The sequence below is a fragment of the Python bivittatus genome, unplaced genomic scaffold (assembly GCF_059951505.1).
Source record: "Python bivittatus isolate LINGU-HERP-01145 unplaced genomic scaffold, Pbiv_v1 ctg000850_np1212, whole genome shotgun sequence".
NCBI classification, from domain to species: domain Eukaryota; kingdom Metazoa; phylum Chordata; class Lepidosauria; order Squamata; family Pythonidae; genus Python; species Python bivittatus.
In genome coordinates, this window is record NW_028277112.1 from 35,541,384 (window position 1) to 35,559,125 (window position 17,742).

General features: G+C 35.5%; 1 protein-coding gene across 2 annotated transcripts in view; it reads left to right on the plus strand.

Annotated features, from left to right (window-relative positions):
• The window catches only part of FRMD3 (FERM domain containing 3), a 98,843-nt gene that overhangs the window by 36,378 nt on the left and 44,723 nt on the right, over positions 1 to 17,742 (plus strand). For both annotated transcript variants that reach the window (XM_088130048.1, XM_025164894.2), the window contains exons 3-4: positions 3,706 to 3,748; positions 15,864 to 15,942. In XM_088130048.1, coding sequence (XP_087986174.1) covers positions 3,706 to 3,748; positions 15,864 to 15,942 — 122 coding nt within the window. The remainder of the gene's footprint in view (positions 1 to 3,705; positions 3,749 to 15,863; positions 15,943 to 17,742) is intronic.

Here is a 17,742-nt window from a genome sequence, read left to right on the forward strand (position 1 = left end):
CTTCGAGTTTTTCCTTGTAAAATACATTCTAATCCATGTCTAGACTTAGAATAAAATTGTCAGATATTCTGGAGAACTGTTGTTGGAGTCCCTAAGACTAATCTCATACTTTGCTGATATCTAGAGTTCAGAAAATAAGAATAGCTTCAGGTTTCCTACTGATGCAGGGACACATCTCCACTTTTGTTGTCATTTGGAAGGGGGCATATCCATTGCAGAAAAGGACCAATGTTCAAAAATCTAGCTCATGCAGAAACTTTTATTTAGTTAATTAAATAATTCTGCAGAAGAGGATAGGAAGGTAAAGCCCAATTCTTATGCTCTTAACGTTAGCAGAATATTTTGACAACTCTTAATATTGGCTTAATTTGCACTAACGAAGAGCTAGCCTTACTTGTAAGGACAAGTAAACTATAGACTGTAGGCTTTTTCCCCCTGCTTCTTTCACATAGCATTATTTTTCAGCTGTTGTGACACAAGCCTCTGGGGGTAAGATTGAAGATGAAGCTGTGAATACTATGGTTTGTACTGCTGCATTTTTAAAGACTGCGCTGATTTTTTCCTCCTGTCAGTTTTGTATATGTATGATTTGTATATGGATTACATATTCCATATGAAGGAGACAGTGATGAGCAGATCATTACAGAGTTTCCTTTTTTTCTAGCCACAGATACAACTTCTAGTTATGAACTCAAACATCCATTAGTAGTGGAAAAACATTCTCCATAGATGTACTCTTATTGCCAATAATAACCAGCAATTCATACTGGTGTCTTGTTATTCATTCTTCTAATTTTGAATAGATACAGCACCATGGGAACTTCTTGAAACTTGAAGCCAGGGGCTGAAATCTATAGATATTAACACTAATTTCAGAAGCATAGTGACAAATGGAGCATGACACTAACCCACAGACCAAGAAAAACTACATGGAATTAAAGTCTAATTTTATTTGAAACTATAGTCATAGTGCCAAATAAACAGAAGTGTAATTAAGCTTTTAAAATTGGCTTAATTTTATGTGAGCTCAGAATCCCTCAGTGGAGAATTGTTCAAAGTTAATGAGATTTAGTATTTACACTTTGGGATTTCTATTTCTATTAAAACTTTTACAACAGCAGAACTCCTTACAGTTGAATCCCTAAATAAGTGCCATAATTTTTATCAACATTGACTCACTTTTTATTTTATATCATTTGAGAAAGTAGGTTAAAGTTAATAGTGCTTGCAAAAAAACCCATTAATTTTCAAGTCAGTCATGCATTTTTTCAGAATTTTCCTCCATTTCACTTCTCCCTTTGTTTTCTGCCTTGTCCTCTATTCCAGCAAACCAACAACATTCCATAGTTGCTGATCATGCTCATTCATCAATGTTGTTCTTTCCTACAGAGGCAACTGCAGGAGATTAAGGGGGTGTAAATGATGAAAGCAGGATTGTACCATTACAATGCAAAGTTCTGCCCATTTTGTAGGTGTGTCATGAAGTTGCACACATAGACTAAAGGACAGAGTATTAATGAAGGCTATGGACCCTGAGAACATCTTTGCTTCCCTAATGTTTATGTCATTTTCTGAAAACTCTATTGACACTTATATATAAATGACACTATGATACTATTTCAGATATAAAGTAATTAATAAGTGTGTGCCTGCATAGAAATAATAATATACTGTATAACTTTAATTAATTGTGTGGCTCCTATATGCCACTCAAAAGTCCTGTAAAAAGTTGTGCACTCTTGCTCTAGAGCAGTGTTCCTGAACCTTGGCAACTTTAAGATATGTGGACTTCAACTTTCAGAATTTCCCAGCCAGCATGCTGGCTGGGGAATTTCTAAGAGTTGAAATCTACACTTCTTAAAGTTGCTGAGGTTGAGAAACACTGCTCTAGAGGAATAGATAATTAGTGCGGTTGTTGAATTTGTGGATAAGACAAAATTGTTCTGAATAATTCCAAATCATCAGGCAGACTGAAAAACTGCAGAAGGTTCTTTCCAAACCTGTTGACTAGATAGCAGAAGGGTAGATTGGAGTCAACATTGATTTCACAGTCCTACCCATCAGGGTCACCAATTCCATTTGTTGTTAGAGTTTAAACTTAGCTCTAGAAATGCTTCATACACATACATATATCACAGTAGAAATTAAACATATTGGCATCATCTCCTTATCAGAAACTAATTTTGGACTGCTCTGAATCAGAACACTTAGCAGGCCTGTGAATGCCTCATAATATAGGAAAATATAAGCAAAAGAATATTTTGTTCCTTCCACTCATCCTTAATGCTTCCATAGATGTAGGAATAATATGCACATATAGGGAAATGGGCATTTAATATTCTTAAGTCTTTAAAAAAAAAAAACTCTTATAAGCTCCAGTGAAATAACCTTTCCCATTTTGAGCCTTTGTGCTGTGGAGGCATACATAACAAATAAGTCTGTTCAGCAGTGTGAATAATTGCAAGGACACCTGCCATGGTAAATAGCTACTGGTGGATATTAAAATGCTGATCAGAGTTGATGTTTAGAAAGTGTGGAGCAATATAGTTCCTAAAACAGCAAGCAATAAGAAACAATACTGCAGGTGCAACTGTGTCCTAGTAAAGGTGGATGCTGCTGTTTTGATAGATACTTTAAAAATCCTCTTTTGTTGGGAAAAATTAGAAGGATAGGGTGAATTAAATTTTAAAATAAAAGAATAGTTAGAGTTAGAAGGCTTTATATCTTTGTGGTCTACTTATATGCAACTGTTTAAATGTTTTTGTATAAATGATGAATATGTTATTGTTAAACTGTATAAGATGTTGTTATAGATGAATCTGGAAGATGAACAGGCCAAGAAAGATGGAAGTTCTCACAAATACCTACAGCAGAAGAATGGATTTTCTAATGGACTTGGTTTAAATGGCAAAATTAATAGTATTAATAAGAGATAATATTGTTTTTTAAATTCGTCTCCTTAGGGCAACCCTTCTTAGATTACATGCTTGTGGGGGGGATGACGAAAGTGTTGATTGTGGGTTTTAATAGTTAGGTGGTTTCTGATGATAGAAATAATGTGAATTTGGATTAATTAGTGGTAAGAGATTAATTTTTTAAAAATTTGTATTTATATCTGTATAGATAATCGGAAATATAGTTGGGAGATAGTTGGGAGATAGTCGGAAGTCGCTTTCCATTCTATTCTATCTTCACTATTTTAGTTTTTGTCTTTTTTCTTTCAGTTCTATTTTCTATCTTTACTGTATTCTCTTTTTTTGATTTTAATTGTATTCTTAATATAATATAATAAAGTTCTTATAAAAACAAAAAAGTAAAGATGGATACTAATGCCAAATTGCCCTGGTAATAAAAAAGTTCTCTAAAAGTCTTCAGTTTGGCATTTTAAGAAATATAACTTATATGACTATTTTAACCTATTCAATTAATTCAAAAATGATATGAAATACTGATTTACATAAATGAACTATGACACAAATGTGACATTTAAAAAATGGTCAGGTGAATGCCTAACTTATGGACCATTCAGATGCTCCTTTCCCTCTGTCCTCAGACATCTTTGTGCCTCCTTTTGCAGCTGTTAACAGAAACACAATAGAAATCACAGCTGGGATAAAAACTGTGTTATCAGTTTATTACAATCTTCTACTTGTAAGAAAATGATGTATTTTGCAATGACTGGTGGCTTCTATCTTTCTTTTACAGCATTGGCTTGAGCCCAACAAATCTATCTTCAAGCAAATGAAATGTAAGTGTTAGAAGCCCACTTCATACATTGGCGTATTATTTAAAATGCCAGTGTTTTGCAATGGTAGCATGTTTATGTACTATGCCTTTTGTAATTTTTAAAAAATAACTTTAATACATTCTGCTTACAGGTCTCGACCTCTAATTTCAGAAGAACTCTCTCTCTTTTTTTAAATCTAGAACAACCTTCCTCAACCAGATGGGCTCTTATGTACTAGTCAACAGGACTCTTATGTACTAGTCAACAGGACTATTGGATTATGGGATTTGAAGTCTAACACATAGAGAAAAAGCTGATTGAGAAAGGCTAGAAACCTGAGAAAGAAACTTGAGAAACAGCTGAGCCGGGGTGGGGTATAAAAATGTATTCTCAGTTTCATTTAAAGGTTTATATTCTCTATGCATTTGATCTTTTAGGACTCATTGGAGGATTTTGTCCAGCATTTCAACAATGTTATCTAGCCTGTGATGTAGCTCCAAACACATGGCTTGACAAAGCTCTCCAGCTGGAAACTTCACAGTGCTAAACTCCAAATTGCTTTAGGAACAGTGAGAACTGTTTTACTTCCCCACTTTCCCTACACCATTGTTTATTTTTTAAAAAATAAAAATAGCTTAGCCTTTCCAGAGACTTACCTTTCAATGACAGAATCAAATATTCTTTCAAGTTATAATATGAAATGTCCAGTCTACATTATACTGTATGTTACTTGCAGTGTCAGCCTAAATTAGAGAAATCCAGTATGCAAAAATAGTAGCTGACATAAGGCCATTCATAGGCTGCTTGGATGATTGGGATAATTAATAGGCTCCTGATTTCAAATGTGTCGTTCTTGTGCCCAGAGCCAACCCTATAAACAGAAATCATTGTGGGCTTTCCATTTTCTTCTCTTATAGATTCTTCTCTGAGAAAAAATGCAGATTTGAACTATCAGTCGTTTGAGGATCAGGAGAAATGGATTTGTGTTAGGAAGGGCGGGAAGCAGGATTCTTACATTTTTGCCTGCCCAGCTCCCAAAAGTTCAGTTGGTTCCCTGTTCTAAGGGATAAAGTTTAATTTTATTTAAGCTATTGTGCTGTGGCTACTTCCTTTAGTTATGTAATGGCTGCCTGATCTGTCAGCACAACTGTTATGAATCGCTAGTGATTTTATCCTAAGCCTGCAAAGAAAGCTCAGTTTGCATTCTATAAAGACTTGACTTTTACACACTGAGACCCGTTGCGCGATCTATTGAGATATGCTTTATTTACTGTAGGACAAAAAGGGAAGTTTTATCTACATACCCTCGGTAGAATTGCATATTTCTGACAAAGGCATAATGCTTTAATGTCTAGCATTGTGTTACAGAAAAAAAAATCAATATGCATAAGTGGATGTAATTGGGCCTGGAATTGTATACTCACATCTTGCACTAATGGCCATTGAATCAATGGAATTTCTTCTGTTTAAACATGTATAGGATTGTGTTGCAAGTTTAGCTGTTGCAAGCATTTCTTTTTTTAGAATAAATAACATCATTTAAGTTTTCTAAGGGAGATGGAGTGTATTAACAAATCACCGATATATAATAAATACTGAATATGCTCTAGAATTCTCTATTCCCTAAGCTGTATTATCTTTACCTGATAGCCCTCCATTGGACTATTACAAGTCAGTTTGTAGTGACTTGTTAGTTTTACTGTTTTGCTTTTATGATTTCTATATTGATCTTCTACTATTTCTATAATGATCTTTCAAATATTTTTATATTTTAATTTCTTTCCCCTTTTAAAGGAAATATATGATCCTTATTTTAAGTTTAAGTTTAAATATCCATAATGCCTTTAAGATGCTATGAGCTTTATATAATACAGCTCTCAAGGCAACCATTTTCATCTTTGTTCCGAGATCCTCAGGGAGAATCTAATCTTTTAATGTGTTGCTTCAAATAGTCATGTAACACTGTAAGATTAGATAAAAACAGTCAAATTGATCAACATTCAGAAAATTTAAGCAGACACAGCCTCTTTTGCATGCATCTCCAATTCACAATACATAGTGTACTGATACTGAAAATGAAATTTTGCTTTATTTCATATCATTGTATCTCCGCTCAGAGTCTAGATGAGAGTCCAGTTAATCCACCCTCACCCCCCAGTTACTCTGAGCTTTCTAAAAAAAGAGCTGGGTACATAAATACATTTTATTGTAACAAAGAGAATGATAGAATCAGAATTAATTATATAATCAAATATTGAAATACATGATTTCTAGGAGAAATAAAGGTAGGGAAGCAATTATTGAAGTATAGTGACATTGGTTCACTGGAAAAAGCTGAAAAATGGTCTCCTTGGAGTCTGCTTTCTCTTACAACTTGCTCCTCTTCATATCTGTTTCCACAACAGAGAGAGAGGGCTTGTCAGCATTGTCTAACCATGTGTCAGAGAATCATACACTTGGAAGGGACCATGTAAACCATAGGTTCAACCTCCTGCTCGGTGCAAAAGTCCAAATAAAAGTATCCCTGACAAATGTCTGTCCAGCCTACTTGAATACATGCAGTGAAAGGAAGCAATCATCTTCCTAGGTAATTGGTTCCACTGTCACATTCTTATTTTTAGAGGTTTTCTTAACACTAAATGGATTGTTATTTAAGAATATTATTCCATGCCCTATAATCTGGGACAATAGAAAACAACTTGCATCTTTCTTCTCTGTGACACACCTTCATATTCTTGAAGAATGGCATCATGTCCCTGCTCTGTTGTCTTTTCTCAGGACTAAACATACCCAGTTGCCTTAATCTCTCTTTATAGGATTCAATTTCTAATCCTGTGTTCATTCTCACTGCCATTTTTGCATGAGGTCCTGTGGTTTAAATCTTTTGAAAAGTGTAGTAAACTCTATGCTGTTTTGCAGATTTAGCTATTCCCCCTCTCCCCCTGCAATAAAAATAATTAAAATTAGACAAACATTATTGCTTCTTTCTTTAGTTCAGAAGTAGAAAATTGGAAATTTAGATTTTCTTTTAATTCTTCTCACAAGAACCATATTTTCTACCCCTTTCCTTACTATTACAGGTAGTCCTCGAGTTATGACAAAATTGGGACTGGGATTGCTGTCGTTAAGCAATGTGGTTGTAAAGCATCATGTGACTGCATCGCTTAGCGACAGCAATCCAGGCAGTCCCAGTTGTGGGTCATTAAGTAGGAAGCAGAGGGAGTCCTAGGTAAGGAGCATAGGGGTGCCAAAGGGGGGTGGGGAAGGCCCTGGGAGGCTTGGCACAGGGCCCACACAAGTTGGGGGAGGGGGTGCTCAGTGTGGCATGAGCTCAGAAAAGCCGGGGAATGAGAGCATGGGGTGCATACAGTTGCAGGGAAGCCAAGGAAAGAGGGTGCAGGATGCATGTGATCACAGGGAGGCCATGGAAAGAGGATGCAGGGTACGTGTGTGCGTGTGTGCAGTTGCAGGGAGGCGGTGAAAAGAGGACGCGGGGTGTGTGTGAGCAAAGGGGGCAAGGAGGGTATGATGCCTGTGAGCGAAGAAAGGCAGGCAGGAACTTACCCCAGCGACTTGTGACCTTCCTTGCCAGTTTCCCATTGACTTTGCTTGGGGGAAGCCGGCAGTGAAGGTTGCAAATGGTGATCATATAATCATGGGGCGCTTGGCAAATGGTTGTAAGTGTGAATGGGTTGGCAAACACCCCAACCATGATCATGTGACCTTGTGAGTGCTGGCATGGCTGCAACTTCAAGGATCAGTTGTAAGTCTGCTTCTGCAGACATGCTTCTGTGTTCTGCTCCTGAGTGGGCAGTTCCATTTTGTAATCATGGGGGCAGTGCTTGAAGCCATATTGCTCTAATGTGGGGTCCCACAGGTTCCAGGCTCTCCCCTATGTTATTAATATTGAAGCTACTGGGAAAGGTTATCTGGCAGTTTGGGATGAAGTGTCACCAGTATGTGGATGATATTCAGATGTACATTGCCACTCTAGCTTGGACCAAGGATATGCTGTAGAAAGCTTGAATAGATGTCTGGAGGCTGTCAGGGTCTGGATGAGGCAAAATACACTTAGACCAAATGCTTCCAAGCCCAAATTGCTTTTTAGGAGCTTTAGCTCATGTATTTAATCAGAATGAGGTGGCACTCTTGCTGAAGGAATTGGTTCATGATCTGGAGTCCTAAATTCATGGCTACTGCTTAAGCAGTAGGTAGAGTGGTCAACGTAGCCTTTGTCAAGCTTTGATTAGTGCACTAATGAAGTACCTGCACTAGGAGTATCTGATGCTTTTATCACTACTTGGTTGGATTATTCTAATGTATTGTATATGGGTCGGGTTTTGGCCCAAAATCTAGAGGCTGTCATAATAGAATAATGCCACTATTGAGGTCATTGCACTGGTTACCAGTAGGTTTTCAGGCCCAATTCAGAATGCTGGTAATGACCTGCAGAGCCCTTTACAGTGCAGCACTGGACTACATCAGGCACTGCCTTGCCAGGGTTAAATCTGACTATCCAATAAAAATATCACAAAAAGGCCTGCTTAAAGTCCCCACTCAGGGTGAGGTGAGAGAGACACAGACCAATACAGGTCTTCTCTATTTTGGCTTCTGTATTTTAGAACTCCTTCTCTCCAGGTGGTTAAACAACCCCTTTTCTCCTGACATTTTGTAATGCTGTTAAAACAACACTATTGCGCCATGCTTTTTTGGTGGCCATCTAGTGGATTTCTATTAATTGTATACATTTCATTTTGTTTTTATTCAATATTTTTATGCTGTTGTATCTATCCAGAGTCTCTGGATTGGGACAGGCAACAAAAATGTGAAATTAATTAACAAACACATTATAGAAAGTCTTTTTTTCAAGTCTTCCTTTGTTGTTCAGTGTTGCTTTAAATTGCAACTGATATTTAAAATACATATAAACAAGATGAAATTAGTTTTGATTATATCTCAAATAAGCTGCTCATATTCAGTAGTATCTCTGTTGAAATTGGTCTCTAGTGCACAGTGTCATTGTGTGTGGTATTCATTCACATTTGTGAATGTGGGGGGGGATTTCTCTTTCCCTTTCCTTTGTATCTTAAATATTGTTTTGTAAACTAATGAGTTATTAGCATAACTTTAGCTATATTGAATGGAGTATGTGCATAAAATCTTTTTAAATAGTTATGATCTTGAATCCATTCCAGCAAAATCTCTGTGGCTCAAATTACAGGAGAGATTGTCAGAGCATTGGGGCTTTCAGTATGACAGATGGGCCTTATTTGACAGATGAAAGGCCATTCTGCTACTATAAATTTAATTATTATGCACCTTATTTTTTGCTCAGGAATAGTTTGATGAATAATGATATACTTTTTGCCTGTTCACATTTGCACTTGTAGCTCGTTGACTGACTGCTCTTCAATGGGTCTGTTGCATGGTATATATATGTATTTAACTGACCCAGTGCAGTTTTTTTCATGAGTTGCTAATGTTTCTCTTTTTATGTCTTTAGTATTTACTGAAAAGAGTATAATATGTTGTAGTTGAGTGCCACTAAAAATGAAATTTATTGTATTTCTTTGCTAGGTTTCTGTCAGGATTTGTTGGAAGGGTGGGAAGAATGACAAGCTGAGTATATTTTTATAATTTGCTTCTTCTCTTTTCTGTTAAAGTTATGAACTCTCATTTTATACAGTAGTTGGAATTCATTTTACAGTTAGATTCTGCCCTTGAATCTTTCTAAATGGTGAAAGGTGAAATGAATGATTAATTAACAGGTTAATAATTTCTGTGAATAATGTAGCGGTTAAGATTGGCCTTTAATTTCCTTATCCTCATACTATAATGGGTGTGAAAAAGCGTATGTTTATCTTATGTTTTGTAGTGTTCATATTTTGGGTTAAAATACAATAAGTGGACCAGAAGCTTGACTGAGGTACTATTTAGTGGGCTTTCACTGAGTGTGATTGTAAAGAAACCATGTGTGGTTGCTTTCAGATAGAAGGTCCTGAAGGTAGAGAAGTAAGCTGATGACAGCTAGTGGTTGGTTGAAGAATGAAATAGATCTGAGGATGTCAGATCTTTCCAGTCAGAAAACCCTGCTGGGAGAAGACACAAAGATCAGAACTGATGGTTCAGGCAAGGAGGAAGCCATGCTGTGACAACACTGAAAGGTCAGACAGACAACAGAGCCTAACACCACTTAGAAGGCTTCAAGCAGCAGTCTTGATCACAAGAAACTTCAGCAAATAGACTTTGAAACATGTTCATCTAAAAATCTAGAAACCTTGGGAAGAGGTGGAGGTAGAAACAAAATGAGGTATAGCATTTTTTACAGGTTTAGAGGATTATTAAGAGTAAAAAAGTACTACAAATCCATATAGATTAGGAATACCCATATTATATTAGTAGTTGTGACTAAGGCCATTTAACATGGGAGGTGTACATTAAAGGCAGTGTGCTATAAGTGGTCCCTAACTCTTTTTCTTTTATAATCCCTGCTTGTGCTGCTAACATTTGGGTACAAAGTGCCTACCTGAGCTGGCATGTTTTCCTGCTATTCCCTATAAAACACAGAGGGAAAGAATGGTGTAAATCTTTTAACACTATAATCCCCCTAAAACAGTGCCTACAAACCTGGATCCATCTACTCTTATGACATCAAAATATCATTGCTCCTTTCCCTTCCTATAACCCTGGCAGTGAAAAATAATTTGAAAAGTGCAACCTATGGCTGCTTAAAAAATTGTCTAGCCTATTACCTTTGATTCAATCCATCTCTTTTCTCCAGCTGGGAAAGAACCTTATAAAAATAATATCCATAATAACCATCTTATTTTTGGCCATCCTATTCACTAATGTTTCATGGTGATCTCAGTCCCTTGTCACTGTTACATAGCACTCAGATTAAGCACAGTTTCTGTGTAGCATATATTTGAAACTCTTTACAAATTATGGTGTAAAGTCATGCACACCAGAGAGCAATACCTCTTTGCTCTGTGACTGAACTACTTTTCATTTTAAAATTTGAAATTAATTTATACATCTACAACTGTACATGCACAGGCTTGTTTTAGTCAATGAGCACATGCTTATCTTGGATATGAAGTCTTCTGGCAGGCTGCTCACTCATGTGCATGGAATTTCTGGTAGCCTATGGCTATCATGGATTCCTAAATACAGTTTTACAATAGGCACCTCAATAGAAATAGGAGTTTAGAATAACCAAATTTATTTATTCTTCTTTCTCCTTACTGTCTGTTCTTTAAAAAATGCTCAAGATTATTGCTAAGGGTCTAACTTGGAGCCATTGCAACCCAGGAGAAAATGTCTTATAAAAACATATTTGCATTTAGCTTAATACTGCATATGTGTATGAGGACACTTTTTCCTCATAAGTGAATATCTGGTTGGATTCAAGTCTTATTGTAAATTGTCATACAGGTAGTCCCCGTTTAGCAACCATGCTTGGAACCAGCAACTCAGTCATTAAACAAAGTGGTCATTAAGTAAAAACATAACTGGGCTTATGATCTTACTTCAGCTTTCCTTTGCTTTACAGACCTGTGAAGGTTGTAAATGTGAGGACTGGTTGCAAACTTATTTTTTCATCACCGTCTTAACTGCGAATGGATGCTAAATGAGTCAGTCACTAAATGAGGACTACCTGTAATGAGACCAGCAATTTTATTAATTCAGCATTGTATTTTCTGGTAGTAACCTTTCACATGTGCAAAGCAAATTTTGATGTTCAATTGAAAGGTAAGAAATTGATACTACTTTTTACAAATCCCTAGTACAACTTTTTCAAGCTCGGAGCTCTCCAGCTGAGACATAAACTTCATTTTGTTGTTGCTGTTGTTGTTGTTCAACACAGCTGGAATCACTAGGTTGGGAAAATTTGCCAGGCATTTGATATTAAAAAGGTTTAGCCTCTAATACAGATTTTAGACTTCATTAATGGTCCCTAATTTATCTCTTGGGCTATAATTTTAGGTCTCTACAGATTGTAAAAAAAAAAAAAGAAGAAGAAATTATATGGAGAATAGGAAGCAATAGATGATACAAGATGAAAATGAAAACATCTACTTGGAACAGTTTTCTCTGGTGCATAACCTTTAGCCAGCTGCATAAAGCAGTACTTCCCAAAGCTGGATAAATTACCCCAAATTGGGTAAAAGTGGCTTTCTTTGGGTAACGACACATGAACCCATTACCCAACCACAACAGGGACATTTAAATTGACTTAAAGACTGCCATGTGTACTAAAATATATTCAAAAATCTCCCAAAGTATTCCTATTAAGACAAAAATTGATGAAATTATTAATGGTAATTTGTTGAAATGATATAAAGATCATTCAATGATACTGTTTTTAATGCAGGTAGTCCTCAGGTTAAGACCATTTGTTCAGCAACTCTTTGAAGATAGGGTTTTGGGTACTGAAGGAAAAAGTTTGGGGAGCACTGGCATAAAGTATTTTACATATAGGATTCTTATTTGCTTTGTTAATAATTCCACAGTTCTGTTGTAGGGAGACTGCAATCTCTTTGTTTAGTTGCTCTCTGCTGGTAGTACTGAAAATATACCAAAAAAGTATGATGTAAAAGAAAAGCAATGAACAACTATAAATTGGATTGTATGAAATGTAATATGTGGTACGAGCTATGATATTCATGTGTGTCATCACATCATCACCCAAATTATATCATTTGCATGGTGACATTATGATGCACACGACATCACTTGTCCCATTTTGTCCCTCTATGGAGAGCCATGCATAAAGCAACATTTTTCTCCCTCTGCTTTGCCTGCAGTGAATTAGTTTCAAAAATGCAGTGAACTTGTGTGTTACATATGAATGGGCTTCTTGAGAGACTAGAATCATACATTATGCTAAGCATGCAGTTTGTTAGTTTTGACTTAATGTAGTGTGAACCCAGCCATTGTCATTTGTAAGCAATTGCTTATTGTTTAATGTACTGATCACAGCCATCCAAATGCTCTTTATTTCATCCACTGTAGTTAAATCACGGCTTAGCACAATATGTAAACAAGGCCTTAGGATGAGTTTTGTGTAATAGTGTGATTGTGCTGAAACTTACAATGCCCCTCTTCATTCTTGAACAAATTACAAATCCAAGATTTTGATTTTGCCTGCACAAAATTTTCAAACAACATGCTAAAGCATGGTTTGCTTAGCCATGGTTAACTGAATTAACTGAAAATAGCTACATGCACAAAATACATTAAATTATAAAATACATTAAAATAGGGCCCCTGAACTACTATCAGTCTTATTTTAGTTTTAAAACATCATTCCCACCCCATGAATACTAAAAAGAGCTAGAAATTCCAGATCTCCTCCTCCATTTATATTCTTTTACCTCAGGATATAATTTTTACTATGAGAATGTGATTGGTCACTGGCCACAATAAAGTACATTTGTGTATACACAGTATATACATACACTTATATACATACCATGGGAATAAATGCACAACAGTATCCCTGTTTCCATCTCTTAAGTTTTGAAGTATATGGCATTTTTATCAATTCTAGACTATTTACAGTGTCTTAAAGGGGCATCAGAAGCAATGATTATTGCTAAGATTGTAATATATGTAACCCCTGTTGGAAAATTACTGTGAGTAATTTCCAGTTTAGTTTGCTGCATCACATTCCCAATCTCTGTATCGAGATCAGAGGAAGTACAAATGCCACTCAGTTCAGCTAGGAAAAGTATAGCTTGATAGTTTATTTATTAAGCATCAGCAAACATCAGCCCCAAAGGGAGTGTCCTTTGATTATTCCAGTTTTAATTCTTTTATGAACATAATGGTAGCAGAAGAGAGATGCGAAATAGGCTGATCCTTCCTCTATTCTGCATCATTAAAGGAACAGTTTGGTGAATTGGGATGATATATCAAAACTAAAATGACTTAAGCTTTACTGCAAATTGTTATCATCCCAGGAAAGAATGGTTTTTCATTGACAATTGGAAACAGATTTTTAAAACTATTTCAGTCATGGACATTTTCCCGTACTCCTTGGTAGACTTAACATCAGTAATGTGACTTGGACAAAGTGGAAAAACAAAAAAAACAAAACAGTGATCTAAAACATACTTAGATAGCATCACTGAAGCAATGAAGCAATGAGCATGAAACTGAGCAAACTCAGGGAGGCAGTGAAGGACAGGAAGGCCTGGCGCAATATGGTTCATGGGGTCACGAAGAGTTGGACACGACTTAACAACTAAACAACAACAACAAAAACATACTGCCCTACTGACAGATTAAAATGCGTATTAGATGTGAGTACATTAAATCATTCTTCTTTCTCACAGAATAAGTATTGAATACCTCATTTATTTCTGTTTGTATTGATTACTTTTCTTTCCTGTTTCTTTTAGTCCTTCCCATTTCTCCCAGGTATTTTAACATTCTGTTTCTTAAGAACAAACCACTTTCTCAAAACACAAAGCAATAAACTTCTCAAACTTTTAAACAGGGATATATAATGCAAATGTTGCACTCACCCACTTTATTTAGGTTCAGCCACCTTTATGATCTTTAAAAACATACATGCTGGATTTCCTTAATTCATTTTGATTATATATAAAATAAACTTTCTATACAATGAACCAAAGAAGACCAAGCTTTGCCCCTGTAAATAGAGTCTGGTTACTATGTCTTATTATGATAAAAAAAATACTAGCTTGATAATAATAGAAATGTTTATGAATAATAATGTAATAATGTTTAGCCATCACAGAGCTGATTAAATACTTCTCAGCTAGCCTCAAGGGGATAATGTGGCCATGTTTGGATGCCACAATAAGCCAAATCACAATTTGGCTTACGGATATGTGTAAACATGCCAAATATGTTTTATTAGTAGCACTATCCTACCTATTTTTATTCCAAAGTGCAAATCACTGTGTTTAATATGACTTACTTCCATTAAAGTATACATAGAAATGCAGGTAATCCTTGTTTTGCGACTGCCTTATTTAGCAATTGTTTGCAATTACGACAGTGATGAAAAAGTAACTTTATGACCAATCCTCACATTTACAACCTTCTCAGGTCTGTAAAGCAAAGGAAAGCTGAAGTAAGATCATAAGCACAGTTGCAGTTTCACTTAGTGATTGCTTTGTTTAATGACCAGGTTGCTAGTCCCAATTGTAGTTGCTAAATGAGGACTACCTGTAGAGCACAACTTTGTTTCAAAAATGGATGTATGTGTATGTGTGTGTGTGTGTGTGTGTATGTTGCATATATATATGGACTATCATTTGAATTAAAAACAACTGTTCAGTATATGGCATAGGAGCAATTCTATGTGATCATATGGTTCATGGCAACACTTATGAAGGTTGAAATTTATGAAAAATTGAGATTACTTTTCCGTAAATGTGCATAATACTGCATTATGAATAAGTTGAAAAATACTGGTTTTATTATCATTGGCACAATGTCCTATATTTTCCCATTGAATAAACAATCTGCGAATGCTTATAAAATAGCAGTATCCATGTTAGTAAATAATACAAACAATATTTCATAAATTAATATAAATGTAAAGATACAGTTTTCAATTTTAAAAATGATACTAATCTACAGATACTGTACAGTAAATCAATTGCTACTCTGTAGTTGATAAAGTATGTGAAATTATCAGTTTTAATGACAGCTGCACCAAATACTAAAATATTTAGAAGGTTATCTGAAGTCTCCTTATTGGCAACGTCAGCGTCCTTGCTTGTTGCAGAAGTCTCTGCCGATTGCATTCCTCTTTTCTCTTAAGTTTAGAATGCAGGGTTCTGTGTTGATAATTACATTGCCCAGCTCTGGTTATTTGTACAGTTATCCGTGCATCTGATTCAATCCAGGTACACAGAATATTTACAAGGATTTATGTATAAACCAGTTAAATAAAAATTACAATGTGATATAAAACTCTGCTTTAACAAGCTTTATCAACTCCTTATGCTTTGAACTTTGTGCCATACTTCGAGCTTTGTTATCATTTGCTTTTTTTTTCTTCTTAATTTGGTGCGCTGCATCTCACAAGTTGCATCTTGCAAGAAGCCATGTTTTATATAGCTGTGCTCATGCTTTTTTTTATATAATGTTTCAGCTCATCCACCATATACCATGTGCTTTAGAGTGAAATTCTACCCACATGAACCCCTGAAGATTAAGGAAGAACTCACCAGGTATTTTTGTCCTGTCCGTGCATTTAGTGTTTTACTAAATTTCTGTGCTTTTACTGACTTTTAATTTTATACATATTTTCTAGGATTTTTAGAGCAGTTTATGAGATATTTTAATTAATTAGTATATATGTCACGCATAGACATGTTAGTCATTAGAGAAATATTAAAATATATATTAAGATAATTTAATTATCAATGCCTATATTAGGCCCATTCTGGTTTAAAAGATAGTGTGTAAACTTTTGAGTTATTCAGTTTGCTTTATCAGGTAAGATGTAAACAAAGCTGTTACTGAGTACTCCATTCTTAGATGGAACGCATATTACTTGAGAAGTGGTAAAAACATAAATGGAAGGAAATTTGATTGTCACTGTATTAACAAAGTTAGTAATAGAACTGTAAAGGTGCTGACATTAAGCATTACATGTTAAGCATTTGTCACTGAATTAACAAAGTTAGTAATAGAACTGTAAAGGTGCTGACATTAAGCATTACATGTTAAGCATTAATGTTTTGCATGACTATGTAGAGTCATGCAAAACATTAGAAAGAGGTGCTTTGCAAAGCATGTGTGAAAGAAGTACTCTTAAAGGACTCTTCAGAATACTTTAAAAGTATTAAAGCAGCTGCATCCTTTGGAAGGCTTGTGCAGCTGGTTCAAAAGCTGTTCCTAGCTTTCTGTTTGTATGTGTGCATGCACAACCATTTCATCTGGCTAGTAGTCTTGGGAAAAGAGTTTTCTGTTTATACACCTGCACAAGCAGACAACTGGGAACAGCTGTAGCACTTTGAGAAGGGGTGTTTTGCCCAGGCTGACAATACCACTGAAAAGGCTGTGTTTCTGGGGGCCAAGGTTCATAGCAAGTAATCTGGTGTCAGAGTGCCTTGAATGAATGCTTAAAATTCTAGTAAGAGGAAGTTCTAGTACTGTATCCCAGCCCATACACCTGAATAATGAGATAGTTTGCTATTTTAGATGAATGATCTCATTAACTGTTTACACATAAAAAACCCTGAACTTTCCTCATGTTATACAACAACAATATAAGAACCACGTGAACAAATAATTAAGCCTGTAGAGTATCTGCTGTGAACAGAGGCACATGGGAAAAATAGCATTTAGATAAGGAGAGATTAACAATAGGTTCTGAAGAAATGCATTGCTTAGATATTACATCAGAAGCTCTTCATCTAAGAAAGACTAATCTGCATTAAGGAAATGAAATATAAACTGTTTTCATACTTTTGGAAAATAAAGTAAAAAGAATATGTAGAGGAACAAGGATATAATGGCTATTATCTCATCCTCAGCTTACATACATTAATTGTTCATTTGAGAACAGAATCCATATTGCATATAAATGCTATGTACATAAATTATTTCAGAGCAATTGGGAAGTTAGGACAATGTAAGATCCCAGAGGAGATATATATAGCCTTCATTATCAATTTTTCCATATTCATAGAAAAGCTTTTATAAAGCTTTTATGTCGATTTAGTTTTGAATTGCTTCATATGCTTGGGGTATTTAAATTCATTTTTCTGAAATCATTTGAACAATTTATTTTGCTACGGGAAAATTTTATAAATCCAAATCAAATTAAGTTTACAGGTTTTAGACTCTACTCGAGACAACATGTCTGCCAAATTTCAGGGAGATGGACAGTGTATTTGTATTTAAAAGGCAACTTCTCTGTTTAGGAAGCTCTAACTCCATTATCTTTCCACAAGACATAACAAGTTTTAAAAAGATCAGTCTTTTTAAATAGTGCCTTTTAGATTATTCTAAACCAGAAATCC